Below are 23,576 nucleotides of genomic sequence, written 5' to 3' on the forward strand. Positions count from 1 at the left end.
ATGGTCCGAATAATTGGTTTATATGGTGTGGTTGGGGTTCGACCCTTCTTCTAGAACAGGAGAATATGTATGAGGTTTGGCTGAAGACGGTTTGCATGGGCGAGTGTTCGCATGTTGCTTTTCTATGTGGTGGTGGTGGTGGTGGTGGTGGTTCACTAGGATTGTGAGATTTAGGATAGATACTATGGGCTTGTTTTACATTGCTATGGTGTAGGATGAGCAATGGGTGATTCATTTACAAGGATATAATATAATATCGTGACGTACTGCAGTTTACCTAAATACAAACAGGAATGAAGCTTGACTTTGAAAAATGGTCGAAAATCATCACGGCATCTTAATTCGCTATATACTCTACTATATCCATTATCCGCAATCAGAGCGCATATCTAAAGTGTTTAGACTCCATGTCTGTCATATCCTTAAAGCCATCGAGAACAGCAGCCTCCTCACGGCGTTCCGCGGTTTCCTCTGGTGACATACTGCGATCTCTCCGCAGATTTTCCCACTTCATGGCCATATACCCGACGGCACATAGAACGATTATCCCCGCGTAGCAGACAAGAAGACCGGTCAATGCCGAATAATACCGGGGAGCTTCGCGAGCAAAGAAGATGTTGGCCCCCGCAACGTTTCCGCTTGCGTATACCGTGAACCAGAGCCCGTTGGCGAAGGAGCGTTTCGTATGACCAGCCACGTTGGTGGAGAGGAGATTCCAGGATATGATGACGGGCGCACCTATGATGTATTGAAGCCATGTGCAGCCTACCAATGTCCAGCGATGATTGAGGTCCGTGAAACGAATGCCGAGGAGACCACCGAATGGAATCAAACACACGACAGCCAACACTATACAGCGCGAGTCCCGCACGTATGTGGATACTAAGCCGCAGATAGGCACTATCACGGCTTCGATAGCTCCCGTTGGGAGCTGCAGGAGTGTTGCATAAATGCCACTGAAGCCATATCCTTTAATCAGAGATGATGAGAAGTTGGATACACCACCATTGATAACGCCGCAAGCGATGCCGATGCCGACACAGCAGAGCACTTTGACGTCGTAAAAAATCTCCAAAGCTTGGCGCAGCTTGATTTCCTTGGTCTTGACACCGATCATATTCTCCGAAACTCTGTGAACTGCCACAACGCGCTGTCTGTGGGACAGGAATTTCGCTGTACTTGGCGAGTCGGGCATGATCCAGAGGAAGAAGCATCCGGTAACGAAATTGAGTAAGCCAATCGTTAAGAAGATTAGCTGCCAGCTTCGCAGGCTAGTATTGTGAGAATGGCCTAGACCAAATCCCAAGAGAGCGCCGACCATCGTTGCCATTCCATTCCCAGATAACCATATAGCCATCCGGAGAGGCTGCTCGGCTCGTTTGTAGAACATCGAGGTGAAGTTCATCACTATTTCTCATTAGACAGTTGCATTTTGGCAATTCCTAGTCGGTATAGTCTTACTGCACGGGCTGACACAAGCCTCCGCCATACCCAGCAGAAATCTGAGAACCAATATCCCCGCGTAGTTTTTAGCTCCAATATGTGCAATGACAAGGCCGGCCCATATAATTATCACAGTTCCCATATACTTCGCTAGTGGCAAACGTTGGATCATCAGATTGGATGGCTAAATCAGGTTCGTTAGCCTTTTAACTCAAAAAGCTCATCACACATCACACGCACAATAGCCCAAAAAAGATATCCAAAGTTGAATATCGCTGCCACCCACGAGTATCTTTGGCCCTCCAGACCGAGGTCTGGGATGAACGAATAAGCGGAGGCATAGTTTAGTGACAGTTTGTCTGTTCGGTACAACTTAGTTAGCTTGGCACTGGCAGATTGAGATACGACAATATACTCACCTAAATATTGGATAACATATGTCACATATAACTAGACGGGGAGCTCGTCAGTGAATTGTGAAGACATTAAGTGACATCTTAGGTGAACGAGGCTACCATGGGTAAAATTCGCCAGTCTAGGAGCTTGCGCACTTCGGCGCCTTCACGTTCGAGCTCTTCAGGCGATAGTTGGCCGACTTCAGCATAGAGGTCTGCTCCGATATCGCGGATCTCACCCGACATGACGTCGCCATGTTTCTCAACACTGGCGGAGCTCCGCACGTCAGCTTCCGTGTCATTGGTAGTGTCAATCATCGGGGCAAGGGTGAGTAAAGCAGTCTTATGTCGAGCAATAGCACTGAAGTCGCTGTCGAGTTTTCTCCTTCACAACTGGGGCGTTTCTTCGGGCTGATTTATATCTAAAAATCAATTGGGCTCAGCGCCTTGCAACTGATAAAGGACACGCATGTTATCACTTGGCATTCATCTCAACTGGTTTATCGAGGGGTTGACCGTATATCCCCGCATGGGGCTTGATGCATGCATGGTTGCAAACCAGACCCACTACGTAGAAAGAAGCAAGCCAATTGATACGGGCCGTTGGCCGTGAGATAGCGAGAGATAGCCCGGTGACCTCAGCTGTGAAGCTTTACGCTTTCAATGTTTAGATCCTGCATGTAGTGAACTATGCGTCCGGAGGGATGGGCAAACTTCCCCGCTCGCTAGGGCCACTACGGCCACTAACCTTATCTGTAGATAAGGTGCGGAGACTTACTCTGATAAGCCATAACCAGGACTTGGCACACGCACTTTTGTGCTTCCCCCACGCTATCTCAACCATCTGACTACCCGAGCGGACTTTTGTCCGCTCTCCTGTAGCCGGAGGGGGCCAAGCCAACTTCCGGTAGAAACAGAGGGAAGCATAAGTGAAACATGTTCCGAAAGTGCACACCCAGAGCTGTAGGTATATAACGGTTGTAAATTCCATCAATTAGTCCCAATGACAAACAGTCTTCATGATACACCCGGGCTATCCAGCTCTTGTTCTGATCAATTTCGTTCATTTGCGATTGGTCTTAGACGTACTTTAGCTGCAACCTACCGTTACCAAAACCACTAAGTTTTCATGTCTGCCATGGAGTCGGTAAGGCTCAAAGACCGATATACCAAGCGCACATTGTGCTGATGAATACCAGGTTGCTGAAACGTTCAGTCTTGTCGATGCCACTATCTCAGAGCTCGAGCATGCCTTGAGTGCAGGATGGATCACAAGCGTGGATCTGGTAGCTAGATATCTCCGGCGGATCAGTGTATATGATGCAGCTGGCCTTAACTTGAGTGCCATTCCTATCATCAACCCCACTGCTTTCGATGAAGCCGCCGCTTCTGATGCCCGTCGAGCTGCCGGTCTTCCCGTGCGGCCCCTCGAAGGCATCCCTTACCTCGTCAAGGACAGTATCAAAGTCAAAGGTATGACAGTCGCCAGCGGTTCGCCCGCATTCGAGAACCTGGTCGCTACGGAAGATGCTGCGTGCGTCCAGGCTCTGCGGGAGTCTGGTGCGGTTCTCTTGGGAAGAACTAATATGCCCGCAATGGCATATGGAGGCATGCAGCGAGGCTCGTACGGCCGCGCGGAGAGCCCATATAACCCGGAGTACTTGACCGCAGCATATGCGTCAGGTTCTTCTAACGGGTCTGCAACAGCCACCACAGCCAACTTCTGTGCGTTTAGCTTAGGCTCTGAGACTGTATCCTCGGGCAGATCACCTGCTTCCAATAACTCCATTATTGCCTATACCCCATCGAAGGGTCTGTTGCCTCTCCGTGGGGTGTGGCCTCTGTATCCGACTTGTGACGTTTTGGTACCCCATACCCGCACCATGTCGGACCTCTTCAAGGTTCTCGATGTTCTCGCCGTTGTCGACAAGACACCTTCAGGGGACTTCTGGAATGAGCAGAAGGTTGTGCCCTTACCTTCAGTGGAGACAATTCGACCTCCCTTATTTGATGAGCTAAAGGACAGCTCTGCCCTTCGTGGAAAACGGATCGGTGTGCCTTCCATGTATATCGGTGGCAAGGACCCTCTCCCGGATAAAGTATGCACGAGACCTTCTGTGCTCAAGCTTTGGGAGAGAACTAAAGGTGCTTTGGAAGCATGTGGCGCTACAGTTGTGGAGGTTGACTTCCCAATGGTATCCACTTACGAAGCTAGAGCAAGTCTAGGAGAGCTAGTGAGTGTCGAAGGCCTTCCAGAAGGCTGGCACTCAGTGGAAAGATGTCAGCTTGTGGCTCACTCCTGGGATGACTTCCTAGCCGCCAACGGCCAGCCTGGACTTGATTCGCTTGCCTGTGTAGACCCAGAAACTATCTTTCCTCTCGCACCCGGTTCTCTTCGCGGAACCCCTGATGCCGCAAACCAGCTTAGATGGCACGAGATGGTCAAATATCCAAAGAACAAGCCCGATTCGATCTTAGACATTCCGAACCTAGACCAGGCTATTAAAGCCTTGGAAAACGCACGAAAGAAGACATTCGAGCAATGGATGGACACACAGGGCCTTGATGCAGTGGTCTTTCCCGCTAACGGTGATATTGGCCGCGCAAACGCAGATGTGGATCCTGAAGCTTCTCTGTACGCGTGGAAAAATGGCGTGAAGTACTCTAACGGAAACCGGGAGATCCGTCATCTTGGTATTCCCACCGTATCTGTCCCGATGGGCGTGATGGAGGATACAAATATGCCAATCAATTTGACGTTCGCAGGAAAGGCATATGATGACACTAAGTTGCTGCGTTATGCGTACGCATATGAGGAATCCACACATTATCGCCAAGTGCCGCCTCGTGTGCCAGGGCTGGACTCTGATATTGTTCATACGACTGGAAAGCAACATTCCTCTGCTCAGGGTCAGATAGAACTACCCGGAGTCACAGTTACAGATCAGTCCAAGCGCATCAAAGATTCTACTGTGTTTGTTGAGGTCAAAGGAAGTCTACAACTTAGCGGTGGCGCGCAATTGAAACAGTTGGTATGCTATATCAACGGTGAAATAATTGATCCTCAACTTGATGGCAACGGATGGAGTCTGGCTACGACATATCCTGTCTCGGCTCGTGATGGCACATGGTCCCGATGGACAAGCCCTGCTTTGGTCCAGACAATTGTTGTGATCGTGGCTCATACGAACACTGGCCAAACAGCTGGTAAAATGCTATTACTGTGATTTTTTCGTGTTGCCAACCTGTATATGCCAATGAATTATGTACATAATGCAGTCTCTCTGATTCACTATTTCATCAATTCTTTAAGGAGTATCCAAGGCAGTCATACTCTCTTTCTATTTGCTAGCACATATCAGAAATTGGAGGGTTTACCATATCTTCGATCATTGCCAGAACCTCTTTGTGCAAGTACTGTTTCTTCAGTTGTTTCAAGTAGGCCTCCAATTCACTGAGAGAGCATACACACTGCAGCCGCTCAGGAAGATCTTCTGGTAACCAAGGGGCAGAGTAGAGAAGGAAGTAAAATACTTTAGTATAGGGGGCGGCATCCTGCCAGCGGGTTGCGAAGCAGGTGAGGCTGTCTGCACAGGCACATACGGCATCAAATGCTTGTTGTATATAATCGAGCCCCAAACTTGCGGATCGACATATATAGAGAAGAAGAATCCCGGTCCGGAACTGAAACACAAGCTATGGGAGATACGTTAGTAAGAACTCTCCGAAGACGATAACTTGCTAGTGTAGACGCACCGCAGACCATGTAAAGCACATCACTTGACCTTCTTCCTGCAGACGTCTATAGTTAAGGCATGCCTCGACTCCAGCCGAAAGAATATCATCAAGGTCTTCGCGCATGAGGCATTTCCGCTTTCCTTGCATAAGGATGATAACACTGTAGTCATATAGTTTTGTCATCCATAGAGGGTCGAGATGGGTTCTCTGCGCTTCTTCCACTGAGTATTGAGGTATATCTTTCCTCCAATCATCCAATGCTAGCTTGAACGATCTGTCATTCGAGTTTTGGATATCAGTTGGCTCATCCCAGGATCTTCGGATATTGGCCTGGATCTTTCGCAATCTAAACAGGTGTTGCAACGCTGTGCTCGTGCTTGAGACATTCGATATCTCATTGCTGAACATATGAATCTATAACTTTTCCGTTAGTCAAGGGAAGATGCGAAGTGGCTTAAAGGGAGGTCAGATATCCGTACATCGTCATCAACAATCCTATAGGCCGCAGAAACCGGTCGTTCCCAGCCAGACACTATGACTTCATTCAACATATAACAAGTGATAAACATCAACTCATTAAGATTGGCATCCCTTCCCATCGTATCTCCCAGGGTGCTATCCAGACCAGAAGAAATGCGTTTCTGTATCTCGGCCAACGTAGCTGAACAGAAGGGGACGATGGAAGAAACTGACATAGAGATTTCTCCTGAAGAAGGGCAATGAAGAGAATAGATAACCATGAGAATTGACGCTTGTATCTGAAGGATAGCGGACGCTTCTGCCATAACGTAAGGATAATACGACAATGCGGAGGAATACATCTCTGCCGCATGCCTTGAATGGTTCTGACCAGGCTGAAGAACGTTGTATGACAAGGAACCAATGGCATGCACCATCTTCACAAAAAATCCTTTCCATGGTTCCGGCTTCTCATTTAGGCTCCAGTCATGGCGCCAGGAACCCCAAGCGTTGCAATCAAGTAATGGCCACATGAAGTGCGTGATTGAGAAGTACAGGTTGGTGTAGGCTTCTTCGAGCCAGAATGAATAACCGCCCACAACGCCAAGATCATGCAGAGAACCGACCTCTGTTGGTGTGGAGTCATCCACATTCGTATCCATTGGATCGACTCCATCACTTGCTGTAGAGTTTGTAGAACCCCCCAACAATGTGATGACTGAATGTGCATTCGAGCCTGGGGACTTTCGCTGCAAATCGAAATCCAAAAGATCGCAAAATGTCGGAGATTTGTTAACATCATTGTCCTTATCAGTATCAGGATCGCAATCAGGCATTGGATCGCAGGTAAGCGGATCAGTCGGCTCAGTTTGGATACCAAAGTCTCGTGTTTGCAGCGATGTCGTTGAGGTGCGCGAACCATGCTCTAACTCAGCGACCCTGGCCTCTAAACATCTCAGGTATTCCAAAGGAACGGTTATGTTGTCTCCATTTTTGCAAGAGTTTGCTGGGAGACATTCTGCACCTCTTCGTCTGCATTCTCCACAGGTTGGTTTTGCGTGGTCACATTTTCGCTTCAATCGAAAGCATCGAGCACAGGCGAGGAGCCTAGAATGGCTTGCAGTCCGCGGCATAAGTCATCGAAAGATTTCTTGGGAAGGATGAGTGATTGAGTGAGTGAGTGACTGACTGATAGCAAAAGAAGATAAGAACAAGAGCGGCTCCCCCACTTTATTTACTCCGCATTATGTGGGGAATTTGAGTTATATTGTGCCAGCCATGGCTTTGATAGAGCTGCATCATATGCAACCTTAAAGATTACACTGCTCTTTTCTGTTTTTTAAGCGTGAGTGAACTTTTACAGGTAAGAATGGGTATTGCTCAGTTGAATATTGTGTCCTAGAAATCACGATTACTCCGGACCTCTTTGGGCTGCGCAAGAAGGACAACAGCTATACATGGCCAAGGACAAGGACAGAATAATGATAACGAAGATCATACACAGCCATCCCATAGCTGAGAGTCAGAGAATCGTGTACATAGTCGTAGACTATTCCTTAATCCATCTCTGATGAGCTTTATCATATCCGATGACCTTAAGGTCAATATTCAGCGTCTTCAACATAAAGTCCATGGTGAATTCCTATTAGTTGAGATTAGCACCCTTGTAGCCATAGGAAGACTCAATTCAAAATAAAAACCAACCTCATCTTCAATCTCTCTGCTTTTCCGCTCCTCATCGTGACTCTCCTTGCGGCCCTTGAGCATCTCAGCCTTCCGAGCCTCCAGCTCATCTTCATCTACATCAACTCTTTCAGCCTCTGCGCTGCCGTACCAGGTTTCCATCTCCTCTTGCTCCCACTGCGCATTGTTATTCTTCATTTGCTCCCTCCAAGCCTTTATACCCCCCATCCGCGCCACACGTTCCTGAGCCCCAGAGAAAACTTCTTCAGCTGCATTCTGGCTGACAGACCTCCACTTCGTAATCAGCGATTGGAGGTCTGCATCTTTGGTCGAGGACTCGAGCTGAAGAGCTTGTTGCGCAGTATCAAGCTCAGATCGTAGGGTAGCAAGTCGTAACTGCAGCGCCCTTTCTTTCTTCTGAAGACCAAGAATGGCCGGGTCAGAGAATATAGGTTTCTTAGATGAAGCTAGATGGTTTATCTGAGCGTTTCTTTTGCGAGACGCCAAGCTTGAGGGAGGAGTAGGTGCTGTGTGAGTTGAAGGACGAGCAGGCAACGGGGAAGATGAGATCACAGGTGGAGTGTGCGCATCATTGGTGTCAGCGTTATTGTGATTGAGAGACGGGCCCGGAGGAACATTTTTCTCGTCTTTGGATACTGCCTCCTGTTTGGTCTCCGAGACTTGAGGTGGTCGGCGAAGGGGAGATTTGAAAGGTTTGGAAAGCGCCGATGCTGCACTTTCAACGCGACGGCGCTTTCTATTGAGGTTGATGGAAGACATTTTTTCTAATGTCTAGCAATACTTGAAGTGATTACATTGTATTGAAGTGTTTGTGGGTATTCAGAGAAACGGCTTTCATACAGGTTTAAGAGGAAGATGGAGTGACCCACCTAAAAGGCCATGTGCCAAGGACTTCCAGGTCCACTTTTGTTCAAATTGTCGCCCGTATTGATTCTATTGAACCCTCTTGTGACTACTAGTCAACAAAAGTTTTAGACATCTTGGTAAATATCATTCTGGACTATACAAAACTGCTAATTAATCTATACTATGATCATTTTAAATGCGTAGTGTAGCAATTTGATCTATGAAAAGCTTCCTCTACTCTTAGCAAAATCTTCCATTGATCATAAAATACACCATATACAGACTATGAGTGCTCTTCATCAATGCCCAACGCCGCCCGCCACCCATTGAGCGAACTCCGGGTCTCCAGGGCGAGGGAAAAAGCCCCGGTCATCATTTGCATTCCCCGGGGCTGCTGGATTGGCGCCTACATTCCCATCTTGTCTCTGTCGGTTCCGTTGCTGTCTCATGTATACAAGCACTAGCAAAGTTGCGGCTAAGGCAACAATGATAAGGCCTTCTAAAACGCTTTCATCGATATCGAGCTCCAGTTCGTCGTAGTAGCCATCTTCATGACGGTCATCGATATGGTGTCGATCTGAACCACCCGATAGCAGGTCATCTTCTTCCTCGGCTCGCTTGAACATCTGTGCACGATAGGCTTCCTCCTCTTCGTCGTTCTCAATGAACGCTGCAATCCATTCTTTCAATGTCCTCCGGGGCTTTGATTCTGAGCACGGGGTCAGCAAAAACTCATCACTAAAGTTGACTTTGAAATCCCCACCTTCTTCGTCTTGAATAGAGTTGACCTTGCCGTTCGTGATTCTGTTCCAGTAGCTCCGTAAACGAAGTTTCAGTAAGCTCAATTTGACGGGTAGATAGGCCTCGGTACTTGTCTCGAGTGCCAAATCATAGTATCGTTTGGCCATGTGAAAATCTTGTTCCACGGCGATGCCATTCTCATGCATCCAGCCAAGATTCCAATAAGCCTGTGCGCTATAATGGACTTCGGCGGCACTATGATAGCAGGTGGAGGCTTTTTCAGCATCTGCAACAATACCAATACCGCCCAGGTAATAGTCACCCATCTTAACTAAGGAATCAATGTTTGTCTGCTTGGCAGAACGAGTCCAATAGATAAGGGCTAACGCGGCATTCCGAAGCAGAGACGGTCGAGGCTTCTTAGCACCCGGTAGGATGCGATCAAAAGACATCAAAGAGCGTTGCTCATCGAGCAAGTATGCCACGTTAGATTGCGCGTGCTCATAACCTTGCTCTGCGGCCATCATCGCTGCAACGAGAGCCCTTTCTTTGTCACCATTCTCGTACGCGGCGTTCGCCTCATCGAATGATGAATGTATCACTTCGGCTCGTTCTGCGACCATCTTATAGTATGACGCAGCCATTCCACAATGTCGTTCCCTACCAATACCATTGTTGGACAATTCTGCCAGGTAATAGAAGGCCTCCATCCAGCCCCAGCGGGCTGCTAGCTCAAAATATCGGGTAGCCGTTGGAACATCTCCTTGGTCCAAGAACAAAGCACCCAGCCTTGTTTCTGCAGCGGGGAAATCTTGTTCAGACGCGGACTTGAAATACGATGCAGCCCTGAAAGCGTCCTGCTGCACGCCATATCCATGAAGATACATGAGTCCCATTTGATGTTGACAAAGCGAATCCCCATTTGTCACTCCACGCCTGAACCAAGTGAGGGCAGTGGCAAAGTTTTGTTCTACGCCTTCACCACGGAGGTACATCAACCCTATATGGCCTGCTGCCTTCGATGCTAGTTTCTCGATTCCAAGCGGATGGTTCGGGTTCACAGACCCGTCCTTATTCCAGTAGCGCTTGGTGATCTGTTTGAAATACTTCATAGCCTTTCGAAGATTCCTGGGCAGACCTCGCGAGCCTTCGTAATGCATCTTTCCTAAGCTGAAGGTGGCCTTTAGTTCGCCCTTTCGCGACATAAGGTCTAGATACTCTAGAACATCTTCCAAGCTGGCTTCAGTGCTTGAATGTGCTGCGTCACGCATGGCATTTGGTCCCGAGCTGGAGACACTGGCGCCTTCGCCATATACGCCGCCCTCCTCGTCAGCCCAACGGTATGATTCCCGAATCATACTATTGCCACCAGGTGGTCCGGATCGGTAGTATTGAATAGCCTTGTCTGCAACCTTCTTATAGTAATACGTTGCATGGTCGCAATTTCTGGGCATTCCAATGCCAGCATGATTTCGATATGCCAGCGTCATCTCCGACTTCGTGTTTCCCCCTTCCGCGGCGAAAGTATGGTATAATAGTGCCTTCGCCTGGTCTCGCTCAACTCCACCTCCAATACCTGTCGCATACATAAAGCCCACCATATACTGTGCCGTACTGTTCCCAGTCGCCGAAGCAAGGCTCTGATACCACTGGAATGCCTGCTTGAAGTCTCGTGGATGCGTGTAGTTGCCATAGAAATTCAACTCCGCTAACAGGAACATCGCATCGGGGTTCTGGTCTTTTTGCGCAGCGATCTTAAGTTCATCCACGGCCTTTGCGACATTTGGGTGTATCTTTTGCCGCTCGGCATTATCTGACGGCGGGCCATTCAGGAACAGGACGCGGAAAGCCTCTTTAGAGTAATGTAATGTGTTCCCCAAGAAGCCGGACGGTTTCTCGGGCGTGATAATCGGGATCTTTGAGTTACGGAGAATTCTGAGGGCGGTATCAACGTGTTCTAGAGAGGCCGTTATTATCTTAGCTTAGAGCGACAACAGGCTAGGCCGAAGGGGACACTCACGGCTTCCAGGCCTAGCGTCAGAACCCTCTGTCCCACCTGGAGACTGATTTGGATGCTGATATGATTCGTGAGCGACATCGGTGGATGCCTTGGATTCTACCGCAAGCACCTGCAGTAGCACTATACCATAATCAAGAGATGTCAGCTTCAATCGAACGTTGAGCTCCGCACCCAACACTCACGAAATGCCACAGGCAAGAAACGCCATAACCACAGGTTTTTCATGTTGTCAGCGAGGAATCTTTAATATTGATCAGTGAGAAGAACATGGCGAACTGTCCCCGATTAGAAGAGCATCGCCAGATCCAGACGGATAAGATTAGGGAAGTAGTTATGCATTGCATGCTTCCTTGGAGCTCCAAGGCGGAACGGGCCACCTGTCCATGCGGAGGTTCATTTCGCCGACACTACAAAACCAAGAACTAGTCCCAGAGATTGATAAGGCTCAACACTGTACAGATTTTCTTCTTGAAATAAAATAGATCTCATAATAGCTGCTCTTTTTATTTTTTTCTTAATGCTTTTTTTATATATTTTTCTTTGCATCCATAACCCCATTCGCACTAAAGCTGTGTACAGGAGAAAGAGAAAGATTTGTGACCGCATCATTAATACACTCCGTAGCAAAATCATATTCTTCCATGCAAACCAGGGGAAACAGCAACATGCAAAAGGATCAAATCACTTCTCGAGTGATGAACCTCGTAGGCCGGGGCAATTCTAAAAGACGCTTGGTAATTTCAGGGCTCAGAAAGAAAAGGAAACAAACATGGCCAACCCACAAACCTCGTTCGCAATTTAAGCGAGCTGGCTCCGAGGCGATTGAATAAGGAATAAACCCATTGGGCCGAAGCATGAAAGAAAACATACATGCAGGAAGGCAAAAGAAAAACGAGGCTACAGACGCCCAAATTGTGGAAAAAATAACCAACCAATTCCGCAACTTAGAATGCAAAATGTTTTCTTTTTCGTGGGCTGTTCGATGAAGTGATAATACAATGATACAGAGAAGACACGCATTAAAGCAAACTTCACTGGCGAGGGGACCTTCGAGACGAGTCAGTAAAGACGAAGCTGATGATGCATGGAAAGCAAGACTTACGAAGGGCTGAACGCCGGCGACGTCGGACTATAACCGGGGGATGTAGGTCCTCCGGGTGAGGTCGGCGAGCCGGCAAAATTAGGTGAGGTAGGAGAGTATGTCTGGGGACTCGTAGGAGACCACCCAGGAGATGTGGGTGTATACTTTGGAGAGGTTGGTGAAGTAGGAGACAGGTGCCGAGCGGCACCACCAATAGCGGGACTGGTTGGGCTGTAGCTTGGCGACGTTGGGCTAAATGCAGGCGAAGCTGGGCTGAAGCTTGGCGATGTAGGACTGTAATTTGGCGAGGTCGGCGAAAACCCGGGCGAGGTAGGAGAGTACGACGGTGAGGTCGGCGACGCCTGGCCATACGCCGGTGAAGTTGGCGAGTAAGCAGGTGATGTCGGTGCGAATGACGGGCTGGCAGGAGAGAAACCCGGAGACGTCATGGAGAAACGAGGGCTGGTCATTGCCATACCAGGAGACGTTGGTGAGTAGCTCGATGACGGGGAATAGCCAGGAGATGTTGGATTAGCACTGAATGGGCTGCTGGGAGAATAGCCGGCTGGACTCGTGGCCGCTGGGCTGAACCCGCCTCCAAAGCCACCGGTCGGCTGATACTCAGTAAAACCGCCAGGGGACTCAGCACCAGCTTGGCGGATAGGAGAGAAGTTCGATTCGGGATCAGGTGTACCGATGTAAGCGTTATCCTGCATCGGTGAACCAGTGTCATACTGAGTGGCGGCACCGTCAGAGATGATCGCATCCTTAGCGCCAATAGCCCCCATCACGCCAAAGCGAGCATTGTTCGAAACGACAGTGTTGAGCATGTTCTGGTCGAGATAAATGTCGAACTCTCCAGTACCGGCAGGTGCCATCTGTCCCAGAATCAAGTTCTCAGATACACCGCGGCAGTCATCCAATTCTCCAAAGGCTGCGGCCTCCAACAAGATCTCCACCGTTTCTTCGAAAGAACAACGCATAAGAGCACCGTTGTCAGCACGGTTGATACCATGCCGTGTGACTGGCGTTAGGTAACCACGGACAGTCATGACATCGACCAGGAGGGCCAAATGACGGTGATTGACGTAAGAACCATCGAAGGCAAGCACCTGTGTCAATTCGCGAAGAACAGCTGTGCGAGCAGCTTCGATACCAAAGACCTCGAACACCTCGATAAACTGGTTGGAGTATGTGCGGCTAGCATCAACCCCAGGAACCGCCAAAACCTCGCCAAGGGCAGAGCCGCTTGTTTCAAGAACCCATTCCTTGCAAAGGGGGTCAACCTTGCTGGTGAACAATGAACCGTCCTCAAGGACTCGGACTTTGCTCTTCTCGTTGATGAACGCTCGCTCGACACCGTTGACACCGCGAAGTGTTAAGGTGTCCAGAAGATGTTGCTCAAGTTTCTTGAGTGTGACGTCGTATTCAATGTCATCATCGTCTTCATCCTCCTTATGGTCCTGGATCTGTCGGATTCGAATAACCTGCTCATCGGCGTTGTTGTCGCTAAAGATAACAGCGATATCCTTGGGATACGCCTGTTTAATTCTGGTAGCAACATCCTGCACTGTAAGACCCTTGTCAAGAAGCTTCGGCCGGCTGAGAATGATACGAAGTAGCCATTTGGACTGGCGAGATGAATCATCCGTCACATCTTCGGGAATAATGAAGTAGGACTCAACCATATCTCGGTCGTTTTCAATGACCGTAGACTGGATATCGGGATCGTAGTAGATCTCGGTGGCCTCCGTAACAGACCGCAAGCTAGTATGCTCAACAACGCTTCGCAATTGCTTGGCACCCTCCTTGTCATGAGTCCTACCGGGCTCCTGGTAAACCGTCATAGAAGGCGTCTTGATATTGGTTGCAACGTTGAGAATTTCCTTCAGACGAGGGACACCAAGCGTGACGTTCTTTGACGAGACACCAGCAAAGTGGAAGGTGTTCAGAGTCATCTGTGTAGCTGGCTCTCCAATAGACTGGGCAGCGAGAACGCCAACCATTTCACCAGCAGGAGCGTTAGCTTTAGCGAACCTCATTTCGATAGCTCCAATAACATGCTGGAACGCAAGTTTATTCATGGAGTACTCGGTGACCAGTCTTCGGAACGCTAAACGACTCCGAAGTTGCGCCTTGAACAGTAGTGTGGCATTCTCCTGGGCTTCCCGAGAAATCACGTCATCACCGCGCACGATAAGCAGCCGATCAAGCAATGCTTGCACCTGAGGAATAACTTCTGCTGGATGCAGATCGCTGATTGTTCCCTCGCGGATCCTAAACGTAGTCCTGGCCATCTCGAGAATTCGCTGGACGTTGATTGGAAGCTGCATCATCTCCTCGTCTTCCTTAGCCACAGTACGGAGGAAAGCACGGTCTTTGAGAAGTTGCTCCCACTCTTCATCCAGATATCTCTGGACTTCGACGTCGCCTGCAATCTCATTGGCCTGTTCCAAGACCTCTGGACCTAAGCTGCGCTCAGGGTCCATGAGATCGACACGGAAACGGTCTCTAAACTTGTCGTCAGAGCATTTAATGATGTCAACTCGTTGGTTCTCAATATGAGCACCGTCAAGGCCATCTTCTCCGTAGATAAACTGTATAATATCTCCCAAAGAGTTACGGACAGTACCATCGTACTTCACCATTACTTCTTCCAAGGCCTTAACCAGCTTTCGCTGAATATAGCCAGTTTCTGCAGTCTTGACAGCTGTATCAATAAGACCCTCACGACCAGCCATGGCGTGGAAGAAAAACTCAGTGGGCGTCAACCCACGCAAGTAGGAGTTCTCCACAAAACCACGAGATTCTGGAGAATAGTCATCCTTTGTGAAATGGGGCAGAGTACGATACTTGAAACCGAACGGGATACGTTTACCCTCGACGGATTGTTGACCCACAACAGCAGTCATCTGCGAAATGTTGATGGTTGATCCCTTTGATCCAGAACGAGCCATCTGGATGGCGTTGTTCAGATCCTTTAAGCTCTTTTCAGTTTCACTACCAGCTTCGTCACGAGCATTGTTAAGTGCACGCGATACCTTACTTTCAAAGGTTTCTCGTACGTTCATACCAGGCAACGGCTCCAGAGTATTGTCCGTAGCACTTGCAGTAATAGTTTCAACCTCCTTCTTTCGTTCCCGGACGCAGTTCTCAATTCTTTGTATAGTGACTGCGTCTGGGATGGTGTCACCAATACCAATACTGAAACCATTGTGGAGCAGCCAGTAGTTGACAATAGCCTGTGCACCGTTGAAGAAGGCCACAGCAGTTCCTGGCCCATACTCATTGAAAATGGTGTGGATGACACCACCGCCACTGGCACCAACAGTCTTCTTTGAAAACATTCCATACATCAACTGTCCACCATGGATGAGAAGACCACCATCATTCAGAGGGGCAAACTTCTCAGAGAGCGCGGAGTTGTCCTTATCCACACGGAGAAGATTGAGCCCTGAAGGAAGCGCCATGCTAATAATTTGCTTACCAGTCCATCTGGGCCTAGGTTTCAGAATTGCTGGCGGGGGGATAACGCCGTCCCAATCAGGAACCCACATCATAAGATTCATTACTTGCTCCTTTGTCAAGAATGTATCACGCCGACAAATCTTGTAGATACCGCAGAGAGTATCCTGTACGATACCCATAAGAGGTCCGTTTCGCTGGGGGGATACAATGTTCATAGGAACCAGAGCAAGCTGGAGTAGTTCCGCGCGAGACTCCTCACTTTGAGGAACATGCAAGTTCATCTCATCACCGTCAAAATCGGCGTTGTAAGGAGTTGTCACAGACAAATTGAGCCTGAATGTGGAGTACGGCATAACGCGGACGCGGTGACCCATCATAGACTCCTTGTGAAGTGAGGGCTGCCGATTGAAAAGAATCACATCACCATCCATGACATGACGCTCTACCTTCCATCCGTACAGTAGTTGTTGGCCTCCAGCTCGTTTAGCATGGCGTAAATCAATACGTTCACCGTTATCTCTCACAATATACCTTGCTCCAGGGTGCTCGTTGGGACCATTCGAGACGAGCTGCTGTAATTTATCGATGTTGTACGGCGTGACAACTTCGGGGTATGTCAAAGTTCTTGCGATACTTTTTGGCACACCAACCTCATCAAGGGACAGGTTGGGATCACCCGTAATGACAGTACGAGCTGAGAAATCCACACGCTTACCCATCAAGTTCTGTCGCAAACGACCTTCTTTACCCTTCAAACGGCTGCGAATAGCTTTCACTGGTCTGTTTGACTTCTGCATCGCCTTTGGCTGGCCAGCAATATCGTTGTCCATGTACGTGGCGACATGATACTGCAGTAGAGACTCGAACTCCCGAACCACGTGCTCTGGAGCGCCTTCCTGTTCGCAACGCTGGACATTCTGGTTTGCCCGAACAATTTCAGCCAGCTTGTATGTCAGATCATCCTCACCGCGCTGGCCACTGGTGCTACCACCCACAAGCACACTGGGACGGACAGGGGGCGGCGGCACCGGCAAGACAGTGAGAACCATCCACTCAGGGCGAGCATAGTCATTGCTCAACCCCATTATACGAACATCCTCGTGAGAGATGTTACGGAAGATGTTCAGAGCCATCTGGGGAGTGATTGTCTTCTTCTCTGGCTGCTGCATATCCATCTCGTCCATCATGCTCTTGCTAGGTTTCCATGTCCCCACCAAGGTGATTCCCTCTTTGCGAATAGTCGGTTGGGCATTTCCGCACCCGCCGTGCATTCTCGTTGGTTTGGAGCTCTCTTTCGCATACGGCTCGTCCTCATCCGGAGGAGGGTCAGCTTCACATATCGTGACATCTTTCGATAGTCGCCAGATGTGGTCGAAACGTCTCTTCGGATCTCTCATGCGTAGGGCTTCAAGGAACTTGGAATCAGACTGGTTTCAAGTCAGCAAATTTGCCATATTTGATTTGCCATCCCGTGAGGGATGACTAACCGTGTTGGCTTTGATCTTTCCACAATTGTGGCAGACCGTCTCAAGTAGCTTCTTGATTTTCGTCAAGAAACCTATGAGTGAACGTTAGCAATAACCCCTAAGTATACTACAACGGAATATATTAACATACCAATATGGAAAACAGGAGTGGCAAGCTCAATATGTCCAAAATGTCCCGGACATTCCTTCTGGCCTTCCTCACAAGTCTCGCAGTTCCATTGCCGATCGATGGTTCCCAAGCGAGGATCGTTCAGACCTTTTGTCCGCGGCCGTTGCCTTTGCTCATCCTGATTTTACACTCGGTCAGAGGCGATCATAGCCAGGCGGTCAGGAAAAAACGATAGGGAAAAACAAACCATAGTCTCTGGATACTCCACATGGACCACACTCATTCGTTTAATCTCTTCAGGTGAGAAGAGACCAAACTGAATTTCCTTGATGGTGCGCAAAGGCGCCTTGGAATAGGGAAAGTAGACGTTCGACATGATGGCTGTTGTCGCGGAAACGTGTCAATCGAGAGATGGGGCTGAATCACGAGTCGAACAGATCTAAGGTTGAAATACTGCTGAGAAACAACTCAGATAGCTCTATTCTGTCAATTATTCAGGCGTGCAGAAGCGACGATGAAAAAAATTGCAAGCAGCTGGCCGGGTGAGGCCTTTGGCAGCCCTTGCCACGAGGGCGCCTGCGACCTTGTTCTCCGACGTCGCGAAAGTCGAAAAAGGGCGGAGGTAAAAGATTCACGGTCGATCTTGGCGACTTCTCCGACTCGCAAAACGATATCGCGATGCCAAACGCGATGATCGGGGACGTTGGGGGATGGGAAAGCAGTGTATCGAGGTGATGAAAGGGAGATGGTTGGACGTCAGGTTGTCGCCGATGGGGCACGAGTTTTCTGAGCCGCAGCCTGCGGCTAGCGTGGCACTCACTAAAAGTCAGTGATGCTAAGACTCGTCCCCAGCAGAGATTGGCCGTGTTATTCCAGATTTAGCCAATTATTAAGCTTCAATCCAGGCTATTGTGGGGCGCCCGCTTTGCTTTCTAAAGGACCTCTCACCGCCCACCAGCCTGTTTCTAATCTTCAGCATTTGCTCATCTACTGTGAATCTCCCCGCGTAGAGACTATATCAGTGGTCACCAAATGAAGATTGAATGATTGCTCTCACGCATTTCTCCTGGCCTTTAGTCTGGGCTGGGTTCATCCCGAACCTCTCGTTACTCTTGTGTTGACTTTTCCCCTCACTCTGTCCCGAGCGCATGCCGATAATTGGCTCAGCGCAATGAATTTGTCCCTTCTTGATCCCTTTGTCCTGGCGCAGGACTATCCCGACACATTTACAGAGAAACTGAGTATACCATGTCAATCCCGCTTTTACCAATAATCCTTCGCTGACAGTTGCAGGAAGCGGTCATGCGACATGTCTACGATTCAACCGCAAGGGAGATTATCTAGCCTCCGGACGAGTTAGTCAATCAATAAATAACCGCTATCATTGCGATATCCTATTGACCCCCATACAGGTTGACGGCACAGTGGTGATCTTTGATTTAGAGACAAATGGGGTTGCGCGGAAACTACGAGGTCACACTAGACAAATCCAGTCTCTGAGGTACGTGCATTATGTTACGAAACACTGCTCGAGCAGAAACACTGACTATAAACCGACATGTAGTTGGTCAAGGAATGGTCGCTATCTACTCAGTTCATCTCAAGATTGGAAGTGTATCCTGTGGGACTTGAAAGATGGTTCCCGAGTTCGCACGGTCCGATTTGAAGCTCCTGTATATATTGCTGAATTACATCCTTATAATCAGTGAGTCTTCCGAAAACCGCATCGCGTTTCTTTCGCGACATCACATGCTAAAGATTTTCGATTGCCTAGTTTACTTTTCGTTGCCTCTCTCTTTGAGGACCAGCCTGTTTTGGTGGACGTCTCATCTCCTAAGCCCATTAAGCGTATTCTTCCCTCCGCTCCATTTCGACCCCCGCCTCCTAAATCCGAAGAAGTTGACCCCGCTGTGGCCGCAAAGCAGGCAGCCCAAGACGCGAAGCACTCAACATGTGTTACCATCTTTACTGCTTTAGGAAATCACATTATAGCAGGTACATCTAAAGGGTGGATCAACATCATTGAAACACAAACATGCGCGACAATTCATTCTACGCGTCTTTGTAATGGAGTGGTGATCCTACTTCGCCTCGCCAGCAACGGCCGAGACCTGCTTGTTAATAGCTCCGATCGAGTGATACGCACCATCCTCATGCCAGACCTGTCCCAGCTAGGTATTGACTTAGAACCCGCCAACATCAAACTTCAAGTCGAACATAAGTTCCAGGACGTGGTCAACCGACTAAGCTGGAACCATGTCACCTTTTCTTCGACAAGCGAATTCGTCACCGCATCCACCTTCATGAACCCTGACATATACGTTTGGGAACGGAGTCACGGTTCCCTGGTGAAGATCCTCGAGGGTCCTCGAGAAGAACTGGGCGTTGTAGAATGGCACCCTTCTCGCCCTATGGTAGTCGCCTGTGGTTTGGAATCTGGATGTATCTACACATGGTCGATTGTGACGCCTCAAAAATGGTCCGCGCTAGCGCCTGATTTCGGTGAAGTTGAGGAGAACGTCGAGTATGTTGAACGCGAAGACGAATTCGACGTTCACCCTGCCGAAGAAATCCACCAACGTCGGCTTGATCAGGAAGACGAAGTTCCCGACGTGTTAACCATCGAGCCCCACAAAAGTGGCACGGATGAAGAGATAGAATCCTTCCGCATGCCTGTTCTTCTAGATATCTCCGACAGCGAAAGTGAGGAGGATATCGTTGCCGTGGGACCCGGAACAATGCGGAGGCGTAGCCCCGGCGCTGGCCGTGACTGGGCCAACGGAGATGGGGAGAAAGAAACTACTGGAGGTAGAAATGGTACCTCCCGGGGACAAAAGGGCCGCCGGCGTTGAAATGATATCACCGTATGAGTTCGCATCATGATACTAGATAATTTACCGGAGCATCTGTCTTTTGGGTCATTGGGTGGGTGGGTGTCTTGAAGGCTATCGAGGCGTTTGGCGAACTACCCGGAGACTGGTATCTCACACTTGCATTCCCGGATCTTGTTAGCTGGTAGTGAGGACTTGCAAAAGATTATATGGAGAATTCTTCCCATTGTATTATATAATTTTTTATATTCCTTTTAGGTGATATCATGCTATATTGAAATCTCGTATAAAAACATGGCAATGATTGGATGATGTCGTCACTGACAAAATGAAATGAACTGGGTATACAATTACAACAATACACTCACCCCAAACGCCATGAATATATTGTCTTTGGCAAGCGGGAACGCGTACAATGTCAGGGATTGATATGTCCTGAAAAGTGCGACGGAGGAGCCACAGCCAGGTTAAGAGGAGGCATAGACCATAGGGCGTGTCATGCCGTGTGCGAATGACCTGCCAATATTCTGCAGTCCCCTTGGTTTGTCCATAGGGAGAAGAGCTGCATGTACTGTATCTTTTGGGTCAAAAGATCTTTTGACGTGCCTGTTTGGCTTGGGTGTTTCGCTTAGGCCCCTTCACAAGACTCGCCGGCCTCATGCTCAAACAGATATTGATTTTGCGAATGCCCGCCTCCAAACCGAGAGGTATGACATAATCAAAGCAAGCTTAGTATATTTCCATCAACCTTGTAGGTGTTACTGGAGTGATGCAGGCAGTTCGGTGCATCATTCGTCTGCTATAACCAACAGCATAAACAGGACGTCTCGGACCAAATACCCAGAAATGGAGCTCTCACAACGCACTGGATTTTCCAAATAGGTAGAGATCGTAGACCCAATATGAGCTGGATTTGCTTTTGCAGTATGCAAGTGACTGCTCAGAACCGTTGTGTGCAAGCTAAAAAACTGGCACCACACATATTCATATCAAACCCGAGCATATAAAGAGGACTCATGAGAAGAGCAGATAGGAAATTGCGTGAACGGTGATTTCGCCCTTCCATAACTCGGAGCCTGGGCACTAGGGACGCTGCTGGTGCATTTTTGGATGGTCCATCGTGCGCACATCGGTAGAAAGAATCAATTCGCAGAAGGCTTCCGTGCTTGGTATATATGAAGAATATTATAGGCGTGTAGTTCTTTGTTGAATGCCTCCGACTTGACTTCTGATGAAATGCGCCGGATTCGGTCCAAGTCCCAACCAAACACACGACTGAAGGGCGCCATACTGAGTGATTCAATACTCTCCGAGACAGCCAAATTGTACCAGCGAGCAACTTTTCTTTCGTGCTCATCTTGATGCCATGGGTTAAGGGGCAACCCCACCATTTGATGATCGATATCAGTAAAACCCGCTTCCTGCAGATCTCGGATTGTGTCACGAGAATTGTGGGTAATAGGTCGCATCGCATCTTGTGTAGCTTGCTTTAGAAGTTGGTACCACTGTCGAATAGCTAATCCCTCGAGAGGACGATCATCGCAACGCGGTTCAAAATCGATCTCCACCTGTTCAAACCAAGCCCCAGGTCGAAGGTGAGCGAATATTCTCCGGTACAGGTTCGGCCACCCCATCACACTTCCACATCCCATCTGCAGGTGAATCAGATCCCAAGAGTCCTCACCCATCGCCCAAGGACTCTCGAAGTCGAACGGGGCGTAGAATTCGCAATTCTTTGGGTGATTTGGGGGCTGTATGGGAGCAAGGTCGACCCCAACAACGAAAGCGTCTGGATATTTGTTGGCAACATCAATTGCCCATATCCCCGTCCCGCAGCCCAAGTCTAAGAATCGGCCATTTCTGGGATGCGGGGCGTACATTAAGCCATCCGACACCCTTGCCACCGAGAACAATTTGTGGAAGATATCAAGGCGATCTTGCTCCTGCTCATCGCATGGTAACATATATACCCCTTTGCGGTACGCATGATACATTCGTCCGTTTTCTTCATAGACAGGCTTGTTTTCAGAACTCCTAGAGAGAAACAGTAACAACAAAGAAGAACATTAGTCGTCCAACGATAACAGCTACGGCAGAGTGAATAGCTGACGCCGCCCAGAAAGAAATTCAACAGGAGATTAAGGAAAAAGGGAAGAATTACTTGCTATTAATGGAATTCACACTTGGAGAACCATTACGGTACCACTGGCTATAACCAGAGGGTTCTCGTGCTTGGGGGTCTCGGTCTGTAATGGCGTAGATATCCATGGCATCTGAGTTATTTCTTGATCGACTAGATGCTAATGACTGTGAGTAGTACGAATCGTGTGGTGGTGAGGCCATCGCCGGGAGGCGCTGACCAGCCTGGCCGTTTCCAAACATTCCGTGTGGTGAGGAAGAGTCGGCAAGAAGTTTGGTACTTTAAGATGGTGACAAGGGGAAGAATGCCGGCGTCGATGGCAACGAGGTCAGTAGCGTGGACGCTTGTAGGTCGTGTATATGGTATATATATTGAGTGACGAATAAAACATAGAGTAGAATGGGGCTGAGCCGAGTCAATGGACGGCAAGTTCATTCATGAATTTTAAGGGAGTGAAAAGCGAAACATAAGATATCATTCGCAGTATTAGAAGGAAAGACGAGGATTCAGGGGGAAAATCAGAAAAGTAAAGAGGGAAAAAAACAAAAGGAAAAAAGGGAGAAAAAAAACAAAAAAATAGAAAAGTTGGAGATAGGACCAGGCAGAGAGACGCAATGGTCACGTCCACTTAAACACAAAAAAGGCAGAAACGGGAAAACCAAGACGGTGACCAGCCAAAAGTACCGACAAGCGAAGAAATAATAATAGAGCACGCCGTGCTGTCTCCCCGCGATGAAGCGATGCCAGTCGGCAAATCCACAGAGAAGTAGCGGTCACGGCGCAAGCAATCACTGGGCGCAAATCGTCAACAACGGACTGGAGTTGTCACGGCTAACCATGGATGGGTGGTCGATCCAAAGTCATCAATTGGGACAGATTCATCCAGCACTATACCACGGAAGAGCAGATTAATGAGCGGAGCCCTGAGGGGGGCGAGAATTGGTACGTAGTGGTGGACGAGGGGGAAGCGAGAAGAAGCCCTGTAATGGAAAGCCTGTCTTTAAGGTTGTTGCAGCCGCTGTCTTGTCCCCGTTGGGCCCACGGGTGCGAGAGGGCGGGGCGGCTATGGAAGAAGTCTGAGGCGACAGCCTTGCATGGGCCGGTATTCTTTTCG

General features: G+C 48.8%; 8 protein-coding genes across 8 annotated transcripts; 2 read left to right on the plus strand and 6 right to left on the minus strand.

Moving 5' to 3' along the window:
- Positions 1–376: 376 nt before the first annotated feature.
- On the minus strand, positions 377–2,156 carry ANOM_010384 (putative MFS allantoate transporter; the record flags this gene model as incomplete). The annotated part of the gene is made up of 5 exons (XM_015555640.1): positions 377–1,407; positions 1,462–1,627; positions 1,684–1,802; positions 1,863–1,893; positions 1,959–2,156. The coding sequence occupies 5 exons, from the start codon at positions 2,154–2,156 to the stop codon at positions 377–379; spliced, it is 1,545 nt and encodes a 514-aa protein (XP_015402144.1).
- An 811-nt stretch (positions 2,157–2,967) lies between these two features.
- ANOM_010385 (amidase family protein) lies at positions 2,968–5,065 on the plus strand (the record flags this gene model as incomplete). The annotated part of the gene is made up of 2 exons (XM_015555641.1): positions 2,968–2,985; positions 3,038–5,065. The coding sequence occupies 2 exons, from the start codon at positions 2,968–2,970 to the stop codon at positions 5,063–5,065; spliced, it is 2,046 nt and encodes a 681-aa protein (XP_015402143.1).
- A 121-nt stretch (positions 5,066–5,186) lies between these two features.
- ANOM_010386 (uncharacterized protein) lies at positions 5,187–7,168 on the minus strand (the record flags this gene model as incomplete). The annotated part of the gene is made up of 3 exons (XM_015555642.1): positions 5,187–5,534; positions 5,595–5,990; positions 6,056–7,168. The coding sequence occupies 3 exons, from the start codon at positions 7,166–7,168 to the stop codon at positions 5,187–5,189; spliced, it is 1,857 nt and encodes a 618-aa protein (XP_015402146.1).
- A 416-nt stretch (positions 7,169–7,584) lies between these two features.
- Positions 7,585–8,498, minus strand: ANOM_010387 (putative DNA repair protein Dds20/Mei5; the record flags this gene model as incomplete). Its single annotated transcript, XM_015555643.1, has 2 exons — positions 7,585–7,677; positions 7,740–8,498. The coding sequence occupies 2 exons, from the start codon at positions 8,496–8,498 to the stop codon at positions 7,585–7,587; spliced, it is 852 nt and encodes a 283-aa protein (XP_015402145.1).
- A 386-nt stretch (positions 8,499–8,884) lies between these two features.
- Positions 8,885–11,591, minus strand: ANOM_010388 (ubiquitin ligase complex subunit HRD3; the record flags this gene model as incomplete). The annotated part of the gene is made up of 3 exons (XM_015555644.1): positions 11,529–11,591; positions 11,347–11,466; positions 8,885–11,283 (listed from the first exon to the last, which is right to left on the minus strand). The coding sequence occupies exons 1-3, from the start codon at positions 11,569–11,571 to the stop codon at positions 8,885–8,887; spliced, it is 2,562 nt and encodes an 853-aa protein (XP_015402142.1). The 5' UTR covers positions 11,572–11,591.
- A 278-nt stretch (positions 11,592–11,869) lies between these two features.
- Positions 11,870–17,867, minus strand: ANOM_010389 (DNA-directed RNA polymerase II core subunit RPO21; the record flags this gene model as incomplete). The annotated part of the gene is made up of 5 exons (XM_015555645.1): positions 11,870–12,393; positions 12,449–17,322; positions 17,383–17,453; positions 17,513–17,669; positions 17,739–17,867. 5 exons carry the CDS (start codon positions 17,865–17,867, stop codon positions 12,378–12,380), a joined length of 5,247 nt encoding a protein of 1,748 aa, XP_015402141.1. The 3' UTR covers positions 11,870–12,377.
- A 795-nt stretch (positions 17,868–18,662) lies between these two features.
- ANOM_010390 (Set1-mediated histone H3-K4 methylation subunit Swd1) lies at positions 18,663–20,343 on the plus strand (the record flags this gene model as incomplete). Its single annotated transcript, XM_015555646.1, has 5 exons — positions 18,663–18,732; positions 18,785–18,846; positions 18,904–18,992; positions 19,056–19,196; positions 19,266–20,343. 5 exons carry the CDS (start codon positions 18,663–18,665, stop codon positions 20,341–20,343), a joined length of 1,440 nt encoding a protein of 479 aa, XP_015402147.1.
- Positions 20,344–21,464: 1,121 nt separating this feature from the next.
- On the minus strand, positions 21,465–22,704 carry ANOM_010391 (class I SAM-dependent methyltransferase; the record flags this gene model as incomplete). The annotated part of the gene is made up of 2 exons (XM_015555647.1): positions 21,465–22,356; positions 22,484–22,704. The coding sequence occupies 2 exons, from the start codon at positions 22,702–22,704 to the stop codon at positions 21,465–21,467; spliced, it is 1,113 nt and encodes a 370-aa protein (XP_015402148.1).
- Between the last annotated feature and the right edge of the window lie 872 nt (positions 22,705–23,576).

This window comes from Aspergillus nomiae, assembly GCF_001204775.2.
Source record: "Aspergillus nomiae NRRL 13137 chromosome Unknown contig00477, whole genome shotgun sequence".
NCBI classification, from domain to species: Eukaryota; Fungi; Ascomycota; class Eurotiomycetes; order Eurotiales; family Aspergillaceae; genus Aspergillus; species Aspergillus nomiae.